The sequence below is a fragment of the Anguilla rostrata genome, chromosome 7 (assembly GCF_018555375.3).
Source record: "Anguilla rostrata isolate EN2019 chromosome 7, ASM1855537v3, whole genome shotgun sequence".
Taxonomy (NCBI): domain Eukaryota; kingdom Metazoa; phylum Chordata; class Actinopteri; order Anguilliformes; family Anguillidae; genus Anguilla; species Anguilla rostrata.
The window spans coordinates 39,106,527-39,125,619 of NC_057939.1; the positions used below are offsets into that span (position 1 = coordinate 39,106,527).

The 19,093-nt window shown below is 38.4% G+C and overlaps 1 protein-coding gene across 1 annotated transcript; it reads left to right on the forward strand.

Annotated features, from left to right (window-relative positions):
- Positions 1–263: 263 nt before the first annotated feature.
- Positions 264–17,546, forward strand: LOC135259662 (interferon-induced very large GTPase 1-like). The gene is made up of 2 exons (XM_064344262.1): positions 264–435; positions 8,637–17,546. The coding sequence occupies exon 2, from the start codon at positions 8,914–8,916 to the stop codon at positions 15,847–15,849; it is 6,936 nt and encodes a 2,311-aa protein (XP_064200332.1). The 5' UTR covers positions 264–435; positions 8,637–8,913; the 3' UTR covers positions 15,850–17,546.
- Positions 17,547–19,093: the final 1,547 nt, after the last annotated feature.

Below are 19,093 nucleotides of genomic sequence, written 5' to 3' on the forward strand. Positions count from 1 at the left end.
AGCTATTTCTAGCCAAGAACACAGTTTAGTTCACACAGTGAACACTATTTTGACCTAACCTCTACAAAGCCAACTAGGCAGAAGAAAAAGCTACAGTATTAGGACAAATAAAAATTACCAAAAAGTGCTGCGATGGGGGAACATGTAACAGGTGTCATGAAAACGGGGGGGGGTTAAAATTAAATATACAGAGTAGTGGTAGTTAGTCCACGTATAGTCTGAAGAGATGAGTCTTCAGACCACGGCGGAAGATGGGTAGTGACAAAGGGTCGAATCCCCCCTCGCGGGATTAAATAGTTATCTGATGTTAAGCCTCCAGAGTCAACATGTAGAACGACTGAGACTCGGTTGCTGTGCTCTTATGTGGATTCCCCCTATAAATGAGGTCTTCCGCCTCTACCTCTCCGTTTTCATTTATTGCACTGCATGGGAGAGGTAAGCAACATTATGGTCTCTTTATTAAATGATATGTATAAGGTTACGTGTTAGCTAAACCCACTGTGTAATATGCTAATATGTTCCCTGTGTCATTTAATTTGTGTAGGATGTCAAACTAATGTGCATGATTAACAGGAGGAATCCGTTATTTTATTTTTGTACCAGGTATGTTTCTGTTTTTCTATGGATCCTTGTAATAGAGGATATGCATTGACCCCACTTTCCCACCGGAATACACAGTAGGCTACCGTGAAATGAGCAACCGTAAGCGACAGTAAGACGGCAGATTCGTCAGAAATCGTTCAAAATAAAAGTATGCCTGCGCGAAAGCGAGAAACGCGTATCTCGAAGTTTATTTTCAAAACGAGCGACGTTTTGACATGTAAAAATTCTCCTTCGTTATAATTATAATGCCAATTTCGTTTCTGGAGTAAAGTTTAAATGTAAAGGCAAATTATTTTATAAAGATTTTTCTATTCTATTTCCGCCATGTTGATTCTTGCAAGTGCAGTAAGTCTAAATATGAAATACCATGATCTCGCTTTTTTAGGAGAATAAAAAAGTTGAGATACCGACAATGGAAAAGTAACTTTAGAACAAGACTGTTAAATAATATCTGCAGGTTGTGAAGGTAATGTAACCCCTGACATATGTTTTATGTAATTTTGTTATTATGGTTTGTATAAATACAAAGGCAATTTAAGTACTAAATAAAAGAAAAAGAATAATACTTCTGACCACACTTGCCAGTAAATCCTAGTGTGAACTCTGCTTCCTCAATGTCTGTTGCTTGAGGATGTTACTTTCCAGAAAGATAGACACACATTTGATCCAAAATCTTTGCACACAATACAATTTAGAACAGAGCCTACCATGACGAATATTAAAGAGTAACATAAAGATAAGCTCTGACATGGAAAGGACTGTACTTTGCTGCAGTTATCCATTTGAAACGTTAAGTATTTTGAAAGCAGCTTTACCAGAAAGTATGGCTGTTCCCAGAAATGAGTCACCCCTCAACCATTACTTGTAAACATGACCATATTTGGAATGCATTTTCAAAATGAAACTTGCAAAGTGAAAATGAAAGTGCTCCATAATTAATCCCAGGCTAATTGCCTAACAACTTGATCTGCTGAGATGTGGTAAACAGAACAAAGAAAACATTGGCTGTGATTGTGGATTTCAGGCTTTGAATTTAAGATATTTGCCTGTTTTTGGAAAATGTAACTTTTTAAAGAATCATTGTGGGTCATCCGAATTGGTTTCTGGGTTTCACTCACTCACTTGTACTTCATCCTTATCTATATTGCACATTCATTTATCTAGTTCCTGATTATCACAAATGTGATCATTTTGGAGGTTGATCATGCATGCACACACACACCCTTTCTGCACACAGGCTCACAGGTCACTATGGCCTTTTCAAATATGAATTTCAGTTTTTACTGCAAAGACACAGCAACTTATCACCCAGCCACCTGCAGAGGAGGAAGGTTAAGCAGATAATGTGAATTTGAAGATGCACAAAAATGTATGTATTCAATTTCAAGTCAGCAGCTACCCACTTCCATGTCATGAAGTATCGCTGAAAATAAAAGACCATAGTCTCCATACGTTTGTGGGTGGCTGTCATAGCCCTTATGCTATTCTTTCCTGTTGTAAATAGGCTGATTTTACTCTGTTGACAAAATACTCAAGACATAAGCAGTGCTGTACTTTGGCAGTTTGTACTGGGGGGTGTGGATAAATATCTTGTTAAACTATTACTTACAGGTAGCAAGAAAGCAATAACAAGGAAATGGTACAAAATTGAGCGCCCAACTCAGGAACAGTGGTTTGATGTTGTGGAGGAAATCTTTCTGATGGAGAAACTCACATATGTTTAAAGAATACAAGAATTTGAATTGATAGGTAACTGAACAGAAATTGAAGATAGGTGGGAACATGTATTGCTTTTAAATCACAAAGCACACAGGGGAGACACCAATGATAGAAATGTAACTGTAAATGTAGAACAAGACTGTTAAAGAGTATCTGTAGGTTTTGATGATGATGTGTTATGCCTGAAAGATGTGTTGCAGGGCTCGACATTATTGTTTATCTGCTTGTCCGGGACAAGCAAACTTTATGATCTTACAAGTGGAATGGATCTTCCGGTAATCCAATCAGACAAAAAAATAGACGTGAAAAAAAATCTGTAATGTATGAGCAAATTAACTGAAGTTGTAGCCTGTCTTTGATTGTGATGCGCAATCTGTTTCCCAGCTGTGTCTGTTTGCTACCAAGGCACAGGTTAGAGAATACGTATTATCGATCATGCATTGGGGATGCCTATCGACCACCTCAAGCACTAACATATTAGTTTCATTTTTATTCTTGAAAACTGAACTCTGTTACCTATTAAAATGTAAGTCACATACAAATACACATAATTAACTGTCCAAATATAAAAAAAATAATTTAAGACATTTAATTTCATGCATATATATATATATATATATATATATATATATATATATATATATATATATATATATATATGTATCTCATAAATCCCAAGTTACTCACACATACAAAGCACTGTCTATAACTCAATAATTCAACCTGACTAAATCTAGGCCTTCCATTAAAAGTATTGATATCAAAATGACGCCAAGTTACTGTACTACAAACAATATTGGCTATCTTGCCTCACCAAAATTAAATAATACGTATTCCAAAGCAATGCTACCCAATGTTTCCTCAATTGTTTGTAAGGTTTATAAGGCATTGTGATAGGCTTATCTGCAGGTAGGAGTCCTCTTTCCTATTTTGCTTAGCTAGATCAGTCACCTTCCGTGAGAATTGGAGGTAGTAGAACCGGAACACTTGATAGTGGAAAATAGGAGCAGACGCATATGTCCCAGCAATCTTTGCATATTACAAAATAACAATAGTATGAGAGAAATGAGGACAAATGATGAAATTGAGTAGTTGAAACAATATGTTTTTAGCAGAATGGACATGCAGGTGTTGGACATGAAATTTGATGCGAGCTATAGCAGGCAGCCAGTGGAGGGTAGTGAGCAGGGGAGTGACGTGGGAGTGTCTGGGGAGGTTGAAGACCAGACGAGCCGCAGCATTCTGAATGAGTTGCAGGGGTCTGGTGGCAGATGCCAGTAGTCCAGCCAGAAGAGAGTTGCAGTAGTCCAGGCGGGATAGAACCATTGCTTGGACCAGGAGCTGGGTTGAGTAGGTGGTGAGAAAGGGGCGGATTCTGCGGATGTTATGCAGGAACATTACATTACATTACATTATCCTATTAATTCCTGTTTTTTCTCAAATTCTGATACTGAACTCCTCTGCAACATCTCTCTAATACCTAGTGTCATGTGATTCCTTTGGAGTGTAATTTTAAGTGTTTGTCTTGTTGATATCTAGGACAGTATAAAAATACATGCTCCACCGTTTCCTGTTCCACAACGTTCACATCTACCCATAGCATGCCTATTCATTATGTTTAATGTACTGATTGGTTTGACTTCTTCTATCGAGCTTAGAGCTAGTAGAATAGTTTTTAGCTGTTGCTGGTCCCAGCTGAATAGTTTGTAATAGAGCACACAAAACAAAATATTAGGCTAAGCTATGGTGCTTGTAGTTAACTTTATCATGATGATGCTGTTTATCCCATTTATCATGATGATGCTGTTTATCCCATTCAATATCAATATCAACTAGAATAGTGCACTCAGCAGATCTCCGCCAGGCATGTTAGCTTTGCTGATGCAACAGTAGAGGCTACACAATCAATGCAACCAGACAAATACAATATTACAACAAGTTTTTACCGTGCTGCTGAAAATCCCAAATACGCAGATTCAGTGAAGTAACGAAGTATAGATGCAAGCAGCGATTACAGGGGCCAAGCAGCAAGCACAACACATTGCAACGGTTGGGCTACTATGCAGTCACTCAGAGTGACCTTGGAGTGACCTTCAATCATTATGGAAAGTTTTATGACACCAGAACAGGCGGTTACGTAGTGTTATCAAATCATACAGGATTAGCAGAATTTGAAGCATTTTTCAAAAAACTCTAATTTGCGGAAGATCTAATGGGCGGAGCTTATGGGTCCTTATGGGAAATGTGTTACGCTTGACGAGTTGCACATATGTCCAAAATTTCATGACGGTAGCTCAAATGGGGCAGGAGATATGCTTGTTCAAAGTTGTCCAAAAACCACACCTATTAGCTCGTGATAGGGCCACCTTATGGCCAATCGGCTTCATATTTGCTCCCCTATACCAATGTGCCAAGTAAAAAAAATCGGCATAGTTGTTATGCCTGAACCAAAAATGACCTCTCTAGCACCCCCATTTTGCTTTATCGGGCCAACAATGGAGGGTTAACCTCCACTTATGTGTGCTAATATGCCTACAAAGGTTTGTGGTGTTAGGTTAAACCATTCAGAAGTTATACACCTTTATGTGAAAAGCCACGCCCTCTGCAATATTCATTGGCTCACAGTGGCATTGTTTTTTAACTTTTCAAAAATTTGATATGTTAATTAGTAGACATTGCTCCATAGATTATGTACCAAGTTTCGTGCAAATCGGTGAAAAATTCTAGGAGGAGTTCGATCGTTTATAGTTTTGCATAAAATTCTAAATGGCGGAATTGAGGTAAATTTGTTCCTCATGAGGAGTGGCATATGTGTGCAAAATTACATGATTCTAGGTCAAACGGGGAATGAGATATGCCTGTTCAAAGTTTGCAATTTCAAATGCTTAGGGTAGCGCCTAAGCTCTCCTAAAGATTTGGAGTCACCCTAAAACGCAATGTGGCATGACGTCGACTACAATTTTGCAATGCAGAATGATGGAAGCTGTCCTTATGAGGAAAAGTTACACCCTGCCGATCCCTACTGTTGGAACCCCATAAGTATTTCCCTCTGCCGTAGACGCAAGTGCGAACATGTAAAAGAGAACTTGGTTCTTATTGTACTACCCTGTGTAAATACAGGTGTACAAACACTGCCCAGTATTGTTCATAACTCACCCGTCTGCCCCTATCCTCTTCTTTTAAATCAAATATGTGGTCACCCTACTTGTGCATTACGATTTTTTGCTTTGAACGGCATCATTGGCATTGTTATGCTCTTCCCTGGTTTTATTCTCGTTAAGAAGACTGTTGTCATTATTTTTAAGTTATAGCATAAGCCTTATAGCTATTTAACTACATTTTTAATGGGAAATTAAAACTGGGCCATAATAATTAAACATTTAGCCAACGTTTCATAGAAAATTTGACAGTACAAAATTCTAACAAATCTTCTTATTCATGAGATGTGATTAAACTTAATTTTTGGAAAAAGTGACAGCCCTACTCTACACCTCCTGCACTAGAACTCCCATGCACTTCTCTAGAGAGATGTTTCTTCTGATGAGTATATCCTCATTTTCCATTACAGTGGTAGAGCATACAAATAGGCAGTATGATGTGACACAAAGCACATGACTCTTAAAAGGAAAGAAAATAGGTCATTTGATTGGCTGTGATTGAATCCAGTTGCAACACACCCGCAAATAATATATTCAGCCTAACCAGCCCATTTTCCAACTGTACCATATACTTTGAGCTGTGCCCATCTCACCTCTGGTCATGAAAATGCCAACAATCAGTAACTACACCCAATGCACCCATACACTGCAACCTTGACAGTGCCACTGTGACATTGATTCCGAAAATAGAGCCAAAAGTATCAGCAGATGTGATCAACAATTTAGGAAACACTGGGTAGCATTTCTTTGAAATATATCCTAGCTTGTTTAACTTGTAAGAAGTAAGATAGCCAGTACTGTTTCTTGTGCAGTAACTTGGCGTAATTTTCTATACATAATTCAATACAGGCCTAGATTTTGCCAGTTTGAATGAATGACTTATGGACAGTACTTTGTATGTGTGAGTACTTTGGCATTGTTGTACAATAAACATATATTTTTCATCAGATATGCAAATTACAGCCTATTTAATGCTTACAAGCCTGCTTTACAGCAGCCTGGCAGCTGAGTGCAGGTCAGAGCACACAACAAAGTAAAAACCCAGTGGTTTGATTGTTTCTAAGTGAATGTAATTTGTGTGATAAGTAACCATTTTGAACACATTTTGTGCATAGAAGCTCTTCGAAAGGACACCATTTGACTGAAATACAGGGCTTAATCAAAACAAGAGAATGGGTATATAAAGAAGATTTGTTTTGTGGGATTCCAGAGGGTACCAACCTTTTGGAATTCGTTTCTGGAAGTGGATTATGGATGGGAAAGAAGATATGCTTAATATATATATACAATGTTCATATTTGGAGAGGTTTGGTGACATTTGGAGATGTTTTGGGGACACTTGGGCCCACCTTTGGGAAAATGCATGTAAGATTTTACTGCTTTGTTCAATTTACTTCATACTTTTATCCTGGTGTTGTATACATCCTGGGGTATGACTGGAAAAGATAAATCTGGTTTTACCCAGTATCATAACTACATGTAATTACTAAAAGTAAAAGTAGAATACATATGCCCTATATGTTTATGGAGTGGGATTCTCATAGGTTCAGGGTATTTGGTCATTTTGGTAAACATGTGCTTTGTATTTCAAGCTTTGAACCATGTCTGTACTGCATAATAATAATTATATATAATAATATAATAATAATTTCAGGGATAATGGGGTTTATTTAAGACAGAGGGCTGTGAAAGACAAGGGGATATAAAAGCCTTGGGTTTTAAGTGGGGTGTAAGTGTCAATTAAGCCATAAATGAAAAAGACATCTCAGGCATAATCTATGATTTAGCTGTAAAACCTTATCCCCTTTCATTCTTCTGCTTATATTATTTTAGGAAATTATGACTCCATCATCATGTACCTTCAAAACATTCACAAGTGCTCTCCTTATTTCAAAAAAGTGCATTTATTGTTTTATATTTTGTTATTGAATGGTTTTTCTTTCAAAAGTTGATGTTACTGCAAGGAAAGCAAAAGAAAAAAAAACACTTTTCTCCTCTTGGACATGGAAATATGTTTTAGTTGATCTGAAACTCATCACTGCCATTACAGTACATTCTTGTGGTGATAAATTTCAGTGTATTGTGCGACTTTAATGCTCTGGTTATGCTTGGTCAATTAAAACAAGTTGTTAAATTATGTGACTAATGTTAATAGGCATTGATTACTATAACAAGTCTGATGTACCAAATCTGCCAGTAAAACTAGCGGGATATTGCTATAAGCCTTGATCATTCATCTCACATTACCCAAGACAAAACCAGCTATATTTTAAAAATCTGCCTCTTTCATTCCCTGTGACATCTAATAATTCACTGACTTCAAAAACACAGTTATCTGCATTACACTCTCTAAAAGTACAGCTTTTATGCAGTTGGTTTGCCTACATTTGACGTTGTTGACACTTTGTTGGCAAGATTAACGGAAAAATCAGGGCTAAAACATTTACACTGTTAGGAAACCTATAGCAACAATGTGACTTTCATTCCAGGGTTTATTATCTGATATTTGTAATATATTTTCGAATTTTTCACCTGCAATCCTGTCAGGCTTAAACCTGATCTGCTCCAGTGTCTTATCTTCCTACATTACCCAGAACTACTTTCGCCATGCCCCATGACTAAAAGACTGAAAGCAAAGTTGGAGATCATAGCCATGCCCCCAATTCTGGACTATTGAGACCGCTAGCATGTCAGAAATCGGTATGTTATCTTGATAAATGATAGATTTCTCTCAGTAGGGGTTCTGCAGAAAGTTGATTTTTGAGGATTCAAGGAAAAAACCCTGACTTGTTGTCCCTAGTGATATCTCATACTTATAGGTGGTACTATAGTGAGTTGAAGGCACACTCTTCCATGAAACTCCATTGTGCCTAGTGTGGCAATATCACAGTGTGATGTCTTGTTGTCTCCATAACTTGAGTTTAATGCTATAAATTAAAATATTACTCAAAATAGGAAAATAGGTTCTGGGTTGCGTTTTACATCTCCAATATTCAAATTATAACAATGTCAATGTGTTTTAGGCTGGAGTTTTTCTTCAAATAAACAAAGTCTGTTCAGTACTTCTAACTCATGAATTCTGGGAAGGGGCCTTTTAGAAAATAAATGTATGTTATGACTGGATTTAATTTTAATCAATTTCTTTTATTCCTCTAGGCATACATGAAGCAGAGAAGATAATTACCGTGGAAGACAGTGTTAATGGATCCTACCATTAAAACCTAAACATTTTAATCAATTGAATATTTAACTTTTGCAGCTGCGGACATGGTTTGGACATTCTTTACATAAACATGTAGAAGATATAGAGGGAATACTACCTCATCCAAAATGTTGCCCGCAGTCAATATGTGAACTAACTGTTAGACAATCAAAGTTTCTTGGAAATTTGAAGGCATATGGAATTATACCTGAAAACTGCAAGCTAGAGAGAATGGAGTCATTAAAAGAAAATCTGTCTCAGGTAAAGCAGAGTCTAATGGAGCTTGAAAACTTGTATAAAGATGGCAAAGATCAACATGATGCTACAGTGAAAGCCACAGAGGAAACAATATGTCTTGCTTTGAATATCCCAAGGGAAAACTGGATCAACACTGGTCAACCTCTGAAAGTTATCGTAGAAAGCTTACAAAGACAGCTGGACATTTTACAGAGTCCATCATATTCCTGTGAAGTGATTTCAGACAAGGACGTTATGAAGAATGCATCTGGAGGACTGGCTTTAGAAGGGATTTACAAAACCAGCAATCTGGAGGACTTGCTGGAGAAACGAGAGCAGCTCATTGCGATTCCAGAGTCCCTTTCACTTACCAGTCCAAAACAAGATTCCATGTATGAACAGAAAGAATTTTCATCTTACAAATCCCAGTCAGTACACGAGAAAGTCATTCAAAAACTAGGCTTCAGCTTGAGCACCTCATTGAAAATTGGATATGGGAGCTTTAGCCTTGGCTCTGCAGTAGATGGAAATAAATTGAGTGAGAAAGAGGACACACATACAAATTCACATGAAGAGTCATACATCTTACAAACAAAGCACAACTACATCCCATTGGCTTGCTGCTTTATTGAGAAAGAGATGCTTTTGTTATCTGATGGAGCCATCAATGCCCTTAAAGAAATTGAAATGCTCATTTTACATTCTAACAAAAGCAAAACAATAAGAAACAAAGTTAAGGATTTTTATGAGAGATTTGGCTCCCATGTGAACCAGGGCCCTATACACTTTGGAGGGATTTTCCAGTGGAGAGCTTGTGCTGCAGGCTTCAGTAGCAGTGATCTGTCAGAAATGAAGAAGTTGACATCTGATGCTCTGAATGCTTACATTGGTGCTGGATATAGTGGGTCTTTTCAAAATTTCTCAGGAACAGGAACAACTTCTGCTTCACAGCTTACGGGATCTTTTACCGGGAAACACAAAGAAACCCTGATCAGTCAGGTGCAGCTCTCATTCAGTAAAACTGGTGGTCCTGCTGAGGTTGATAATCACTTACAGTGGAAATGCCATCTTGCCACTAATAATAAAACCTGGAGTGTTATTGATCGAGGAACAACACTGATTCCTGTATGGGAAATACTCACAGCTACTCATGAAGATGACTTCACAGATGCTTTCAATTTAAGCAGAATATTAATGGAAACATACACAGATATCACTAAGCTAAATGTGGAACAAGTATTGGAAGAAGATCTTTGTGAGGTAAAAAAAGCAAAAATTCTTATTCAATCAGTAAAGAATTGGTCTGCCTCAGAATGCGAATCTCACTTGACAACATTACTAAAATTAAAAACCAGGCTTCTTCAGAAAACAGGATCCCACAACACCTGGATTCTAGTATGTCTCTCTGATCAGATTCTTCAGAACTATCTGTTGGAAGTGACTACAGTAAACAAAAGTTCAAAATTCCTTACTATTTTGATGCAAAATCTGCTGGAACCTGATATTTGTAAGGTAGAAAACTTCCCAAACAGAAGTAAAATCATGAATTGGATCTACCAAAAGGAGGATGACAAAGACATTTCTGTTTCTGAGTTCTCAGAGTTGTACAAAAGATTGCAGCATGCCAAAAAAGAACTGGAAGACAGCAGATATGCATTAAGTTGTGTTGAAGAGGATTTCAGTGCCAAGAAAAATGCTACTATCACGGCAACCCTTTCACTGAATTCATGGTGCAAAACACTGAGAGAAAATGATCAGAAGGAAACAGAACTATTGATAGTATCCATAGCCACAGTCTTAGGATACAACACTGAAGTCAAAACATTTGATCATGTTCTGGATTTAAATGAAATCGATTTCTTGCTGACTAAACTGCAGTATGCATTTAGCAGGTACTCCTGTCTGAAAGAACAGTGTGCCACCAGGGCTCAGGCCTACCTGTTCCTGACAGCTTTGACTCTGTCCACTGACGAGGACATACAGATCTCCAACAAAGAGAAAAGAAAAAGATTACAGCTCATACAGACACAACTAAAAGACAACATTTCCTTTGCCATTAAATCAGCAATTGAAAACAGCCAAGATAACTGGCAGTTGCTTGAGAAAGCACTATACTCCATCAAAATGGGTACCCATAATAGTGATGAACATCCAGTGTTAGAGGAGTCTGTTTTCCACCTGGAGAACGTGCTGCGAAAGCAACTACCATCTGTATCAGAGATTGAGCCTACAGATGAGCTGAACACATCTGGAAATAACACTGCAGGTGTAAAAATGGACAGCTTTATGCATTTGCTTGAAAAGTTGGGCCTAAGTGGCTCTTATCCCAAAAAGATTACGAAAAAGGATGTTCTTGTTATAAACAGTTTATCTCTGAGTATAAATGAGCCTACAACAGAGAAAGAATTGAGCAACCTTTATCTCTATAAGCTCATGATTTTAGACTACCAAGCCAGATATCTTTGTGTAAAACCTGAGGCAGGTAGCATGTCTTTAAATGATGGTGGAGTGACTGCGGAGGATGATGAAGATTGTTTTGATGTTGGCGACAAATCCATCCAGAGTGTGAGCGTCAAAAAGGAACAAATTCATCCAATGGATATTCATATGGCCATTTTCCACTGCTCAAATGACTTTTTGCGACAGTATATTTTTACTAAACTCTCTGCTTCTCAGTTTGGCCTGCCAATTTTAGTACCCAGTCCCTGTACAGAAGAGGTTGAATTTCCCCTCTGGGCATTGCGGCACATCACTAGATCATGGCAAAGTAAAAATGGATCGACATCTGGAAAGTATAATAACAGGCAAATGTTCAATACTCCAGTGCCAATTGTTTCCTTCATCAGATTAGGATCATCAAATTACAACTCTAAATCCCAGATATTGAATGGTGTCATTAGCAAACAGAGGCACAGTGTTTTTTTCCATCGTCATTGCAGGGGCAGCACTTCAAACAGCTTGCTCATGAATGGAGTCGTGGAGATTGCATGGTACTGTCCTGGAGGGAAGGGAGATGACATATTCGATGACTGTGTGGCCTTTCTAAACCTTCATGGTGATGCAGCAGAGCATCCAAAACAACTAGAGTTTCTTCAGGCAGTGAGTACTGTCAATGTGCTTCTGCTTTCAGAGCATGCTATGAGTGAAGCTGCAAAAAAGATTTCCCAGGAACTTTGCAAGTCTCCTGTCCCCTTGATCTGTCTCTTCTCAGGGAAAGAACACATTCAGCAGTCAACAAATCCTAGAACGGTGAGAATAGCTGCAAAGAACAGGAATCAAGCTGAGTTAACAGATGAACTGACTTCACAAATCAAACAGTGCATCTGTTTAAATAAACAGACTACAAGCCTTGAAGGCTGCAGTACAGCAGCAAGAAAACTACAGTTCAAAGTCGATGAAGATAATAAATCATGTCAGGATGCTTATTCACAAGCTACGAAGTTAACCTGCCTTTTGAAGAAGGGAAATGTGCCTACTCTCAAGGAGAGGTTTTTGCCTTTGCAAGGTGAACTGTGGCGTGATTGGTGCATAAAAGACAAAGAGCAGTATCGCCTGCGAGTCAAAGAAAGGGAAAGCCTTGAACAGCAGTTGAGTAGAATATCAGCTGAGATGACACATATCCGTTTGAGACAACTGAAAACTCCTCTCAATGAATTCATGAGATTGTTCTTGGAATGCTTAACATCATCAGTTAATCATAAAGACACAATTTTGTACAGGTTGCAGTGGCTCAGCATCCTCCTGGATGACATTAGCATGGAAGCACTTGCAGAACTTGAAGAGGACTATCTCTCAACCTGGAGAAAAATGAGAGAAGTACAAAAGGATAAGGAAAAAGCAACACATGTACATCAAATGCAATCAGAACTCAGCAGCATATGTGACAAAATGGTCACTACAACAGTTGGCCTTCAGCATCTAATGAGAGAGGTTGGCCAACTCTATGAGGCCAATCAAATGACAGCAAAAGGAAAAGAAAACACTAAACAATATTCCAGCTCTCTTCCAGATATAGGAGTTAAAATGCTTCTTTCTGGATATCCACTTGAACTAATGGATGGAGACACTGCCCATGTGCCTGTTAAGTGGATTGAGGCTGTTCTGGAAAAACTCACTGAAACATGTGGTGACAGAAAGTTATTTGTTCTGTCCATGCTAGGGCTTCAAAGTTCTGGGAAATCCACACTGCTGAACACCATGTTTGGTGTTCAGTTTTCTGTGAGCGCAGGAAGGTGCACCCGTGGAGCCTTCATGCAGCTCATACCGGTGGACTCCAGCATCAGAAATCAACTGGGATATGACTTTGTCCTCATTGTGGACACAGAGGGTCTCCGATCACCAGAGCTCAGTACAAAGATATCAGTGAACCATGACAATGAGCTTGCCACTTTCATCATTGGAATTGGTGACATAACTGTAATTAACATTATGGGGGAAAACCCATCCGAAATGCAGGACATTCTTCAGAATTGTGTGCAGGCTTTTCTGGGGATGAAACAGGTCAAAATTACACCAAGTTGCATTTTTGTACATCAGAATGTTGCCGATGCATCGGCAGGACAAAAGAACATAGAAGAGAGAAGACGTCTCCTGCAGAAACTTGATAATATGGCTACCATAGCAGCAAAGGAAGAGAACATTGATAGCATTAATGAATTCAGTGATGTAATACAGTTTGACATTGAATCCCAAGTGTTCTACTTCAAGAATCTTCTGGAGGGGGATCCTCCCATGGCCCCACCAAACCCTTCCTACAGTCAGAATGTGCAAGAGCTGAAGACCAAGCTGCTAACAATTGCAGAGTGGAAAACAGAGCATAAATTTTCCTCATTTTCAGAATTCAAATTACGGGTTGGTGACGTTTGGAGAGCACTTTTACAGGAGAACTTTGTTTTCAGTTTTAGAAACACAGTTGAAATGATGGTGTACACTTCTCTAGAAGAAAAGTATGCAGCATGGTCATGGGAGCTGAGAAAATATGCTCTGGAGATGCAGAGCAAACTTTTCAACCAAATTGGCAGCAACTTGATTCAGGATGTGAATGTACTAGAACTGATGGAGCATTTTGACAATCAAGTCTATAATCAACTGCAGCAGGACATAGAAAAGTATTTCACAGAAGACGAACATAGAGAAACTCTAATAACATGGAGGGCGAAAATTGACAAACGTTTCAGCAACCTAAGAACTGAGCTCATTGATGGGACAGTAAAGAAATGCAAAGAACTGGTTACCTTCAAGAAAAACATATCAGCACTAGACCAGAAAAAAACTGAATATACAGCACTGTTAACCAAGCAGAGCAAAACCATAGCATCCAATCTAAAAACACAACGCCTTGATGACATGCAGGTGACAAAAGAATTTGACAAACTCTGGATGAACTGGACAGCTGATGTAGACAAAGCATACACCCCCAATGAGTGTGTGAATGTAAAAGCTGTAGTGGAGGTAATCCTCCAAAAATACTTTGAAAAACAGCCAGATGTCTTTCAGAAAATAAAAGGTGAAACAGGGATGTTTGAGTTTGACAAGAAAAAACATGTTTCTCAAAATATTATTCAGAAGATAACACAATGGAGGCAGGATTTCTCTAATCAAGTTCAAAAAGAAGTGAATCATGCTGTCACAAAATATGTCACTGCAAAAGAAAAGAGCAAGGAAGATTTTAATGAAAGCTTCATCTATGAGATATTAAAAACTATTGAGATGACCATTGCTGAATTTGAGCACTCCACAGGCAATCTTAAGTTCACAAATGAATTCAAGGCAGACCTGTCCATTCATATTTGCATGAAATATGTTTCAAGGTTTCAGAGGATGCAGGAAACCTTTAACACACCAAACCATCCACTGACATATCTACAAAGCCAAAGAGGCAACTACCTCCAAGCATTCAGAAACTATTGCAAAGGAGCACATTCTGTAACAATATTTGTTGATTTTCTCTGTAAACACATCAAGCCAGGAGTTCTGGTTGCAGTGAATGATAAAACCAGTCAGCACATTGCAAGTAAAATTAAATCCAACAATCCAGCGTTCAACAGCAATAGATCAAATCTTGAGAATCACATACTGAAACATCTAGCAACTGTGGAGGACTTCAGCGCATTTGCTGAATACATTGACTTCCCAAAGAAATATTTTGAAAGTTTTATCCAAGAAAAGACCAATAACTTTTGCAGTGATACTGGAAAACTGCGTATGATGCACGAGGAAAATCTTGGAACCTTCAACAATCTGATTTTATTAGCAAGCATAGAAGCAACCAGAGAAGTGGAAGATAAGAAAGGAAATGCATCCATGTGGCTTGACTGCTTCTGTAAAACATTGGGGGAGCACATGGTAATAAACAGAAATGATTTGCATACCATTGAAAATGAAGACATTGAAGACTGGCAGTTTTTCAAAGATGTGATGGCCAAGTCTCTTGATGAAATTCTGAAGGATGAAAAGGCAATTGACATGGGAACTTTGAGAAAGAAACCAACTGAATACCTCTTCAACCAGCTGCAGGGGTGCTGGGAACAGTGTCCTTTCTGCAAAGCCATCTGCACAAACACCATCCCTAACCATGATGGAGAACACAGTGTAACGTTCCATCGTTGTGATGCACTTGCTGGCTGGCACTACGAGGGCACAGATCATTTTTCAATCAATTTCTGCGCCACAGATGTCAGCAGTGATGAAAAATTATTTCCTCGTTGTAATGAGAATGAGAGTATCCCCTACAAGACCTACAGAAAAGCTGGAGACCATAAATGGAACATTACTCCAGATGGCAGTGTGCAGCGCTACTGGAAATGGTTCATCTGTAATTTTCAGGAACAATTGGAGAATAAATATAAATATAAATTTGTGGGTAGAGGTGCAATCCCAAATGAATGGAAAACATTCACAAAAGCATCTGTTTTGGCAGAGTTAATATAATTGAGGATGAGCACACATGCACCCAGCTTGCATAACGTCATTTAGTCTGCCATTGAAATTGAACTACATGTTATGCAGTGGAGTTACTTAAGTGGATGTTTTTATATACTGCAGAACAATCTGCTAATCTAACTGTTTTACTGGAGGTGAAAGGAGTATGAAAAGTCCTGCTAAAATGAGGTCCTGAACATTTTGACTGTTTTTTTGTGCATACAATTAGATAAATCTGAGAGAAAAAAACAAAAACTTTATTTTGGACATAATATAACACTTCTTTCTTCAAATTTTAGAGTGAATTTTTACAAAATCACCAATACCACAGACAGAACAGTAATCAGACAGCTAGCCTAGCATGGATAGCAGCAGATACAAAAAACAAGGAAAGTGAGAGTTTTCAGGACAAAAAAGGTCAGACAGGGAGAGAATTTCTGAAGGGACTAAAAACAAAAATTGAGGATATTCATCAACAAAAAAGAGGGCAGAGATTGAATAGGGTGGAGAAGCTTCTGTGGTTGGGACGAGTGCAAACCAATCACCCGGATGGCAGGAAGTGCAAGTCGCCTGTTGTCCTGTTGGCTGCAGTGTAGGACTTTGAACCTGACCCTGGTAGAAACCACAGACAACCACAGAAAGCAGACAACAGAACCACAGAAAACAGACATTTGACTATTTTGAGAATGACTCAGAAATGATGTCGGGAAATGAGGCTGCCCTCATAGTCTCTGAAAATGCCTTTCACTCCCTCAAAGGACAAGCAAAATGTGAGAGAGCAGAACACAGCGGTCTGACTAATGAGCCTTGCAAAACAGACCAAGCCTCACCGCCACTACAGAGGACAGAGCCCCACACTCTGACACCCCTCACCCAAACCCACAGGTCCACACCAAGGTGGCTCAGATGAGGAAGGGGAGCTAGTGGGGCTAAGAGAACAAGGGCAAATTAGGCAGAAATCAGACCTGATCCCCAAAGAACAAGTGGGGGGTTTCTTTCCCAAGTGATTATTGCTGCTTGCTTTCCAAACATCATCATATCATCATCTTTCTGCAGAACATTAATCAACTAGTTTCATTTTTAAAAATAAAAAAATAATGTGATCACATCAAGAAAAAATGATTCATTCAGGAGAAAGTAATCATATTTTGAAACATGGAACATCTTCAATGTCCATTGTGCATGTATATGTTAATTATTTTTTAAATCTTTAAATCTTTATTTGATGAATATAAAACATTTTATCAAAATGTGACAGCCCTACCATAGGTCATTCTATTTATTTTTTTACGTTTAATTAACAAAGTGTATTTTTCTTTTCAATATATATCAAAGTGTGGTTTACTTATAGATTTGTTGAGTTTTCTATATTAATGAACGTAATTGTATATTAATTAGAACCTGTTTTACATTATGACATAACCATATATAACCAGAAAACATGCAAAGGAACCTCCCTATCAAAGACATTAGGGATGAATAAATGCTTGCAAAGATGAACAAGATTCATAGATGATTGGGAAAATCACGAAATAACGAAAATGTCTTATGTTTTACTTTTTATTATTTTTAAGTATTCAGTAGTTTGACTTGTATTATCCATACAGGGTTTTATGTAATTTTAGATACCTTTATTGAACTGTCAAAGTGTTCATAGAAAATGTATGTCTTATGAATTACAATTAAATTAAATGATATTCCAACTTCCTGTGTCTCATGCCATTATGAAATATGCAATACGCTATATGGGTAACAATAAAAAGGCAGGGGTTCCTCCTCCACAGTGAAAGCAGAATCATCAGTCTCAATATATACAGTATGTAGTTAAGACTGTCAATATAGATTTAGTTTTAAGATCAAATAGTTAGATCAAATAGTTAGTAACCAATACACAAAACATGAGCACATGTGCTCATAATTGTTTCATCACATACACACCTTCATTGTGATTAATATTATTGCTAATTTGGGAAGTTGTAGGGGGTATTTCTGAGATGATATTACAATGGATATTAAATTTTATAGTATTGAACTCTAGTTCCAATAAATTTATCCACAAATTTATGACAAACAACGGTACCGCTACGAATTTAATTTAAAAGAAATTGCGGTCGTTTAAAAAAAAAGTATTTTAAATTTGTGGTAAAACGTTTTTTAAAATAGTTCCTTTTCCGTTTTTGCCATATTTTCTCATTCTCATTCATTTACAATTCACCTTCAGAACACACACAAACAATGGTAAGTACATTTTTCCCTCCTTCCTTCACGTTACTTTATATGGTTGTTAAGTTGCGCACAATTAAAAGAACACAAACAGGGGTTTAAATGCATTCGACCATGTGCGCATGCTTAAAACTGTAAATGTCCACAGGTCATGGTTTCACTCCATGACAGAGTGATTTGGCCGTTTTATTCTACTGTCACTCTGAAAAATAAAACACATCTTTAGTTTTACCCCATCATTTGAGAAGTACTGATAATGGGTAGGGGTCTCTACAGAGCACTTCTGGCCTTCTGTTTTAGGGCTCCCAGAGTTAAAATTCAAGCTATTAGTTCTGTTTCTTCTGTTTAGCATGGGATTATGTTTATATTGTTGGGACATTTATTTATTATTGCTGGTGAGACAGGGTTGCGCAGCTCTGAGTGGATGCATTGCCTACCCGGCGTACATTGTGTACCCAGTTTGCTTAGTAGTATACTTGCACCTCTACCCCCAGCTACCTTCCCTTGGGCCCTGGTGTGAGAGGTTAGGGAGTTGTTTTTAACTTGTGAGAAACTCAGAGGTCTAAAACTTGTTGTGGGTACAGATATCATAGGTCCAGGGACTCCCGCATCTCAGAGACTCAGAAGTCCTGTGGCATGATACCTTCCACCAATCTCAGAGGTCTAGACTTGGTTTCCACATGTGGCAAGTTCCAGACGGTCTCCAAACCCTTTGCGGACTGTAGCTGCACTCTCATCGGGCTGGAGACTTGTATCTGCCGTGTAACCATGGGTCCTGTTAACATTACATCGGGCTTGGTATTCAGAGGTCCAGTGACCACTGGCACAGGCCTCGATCTCTGGGACTTATAGGTATGGCTCCCCCAGGACAAGTTCCAGATGGTCTAAAGACTTGTTACAGCCTGTGTCTGCACTCTCAGGGGACTCGCACCAGATCCAGTATCAGTGGTCATTAAACTTAGTCTCTGGTGCCAGAGCCTGAAGTCCTAGGCTATGCATCCAACCCCATACTCAGGGGTTAAATGACTTA

What these genes read in the sequence shown, in the direction of transcription:
- LOC135259662 (XM_064344262.1), top strand. Translation starts at nt 8,914, where the DNA reads ATGGAGTCATTAAAAGAAAATCTGTCTCAGGTAAAGCAGAGTCTAATG.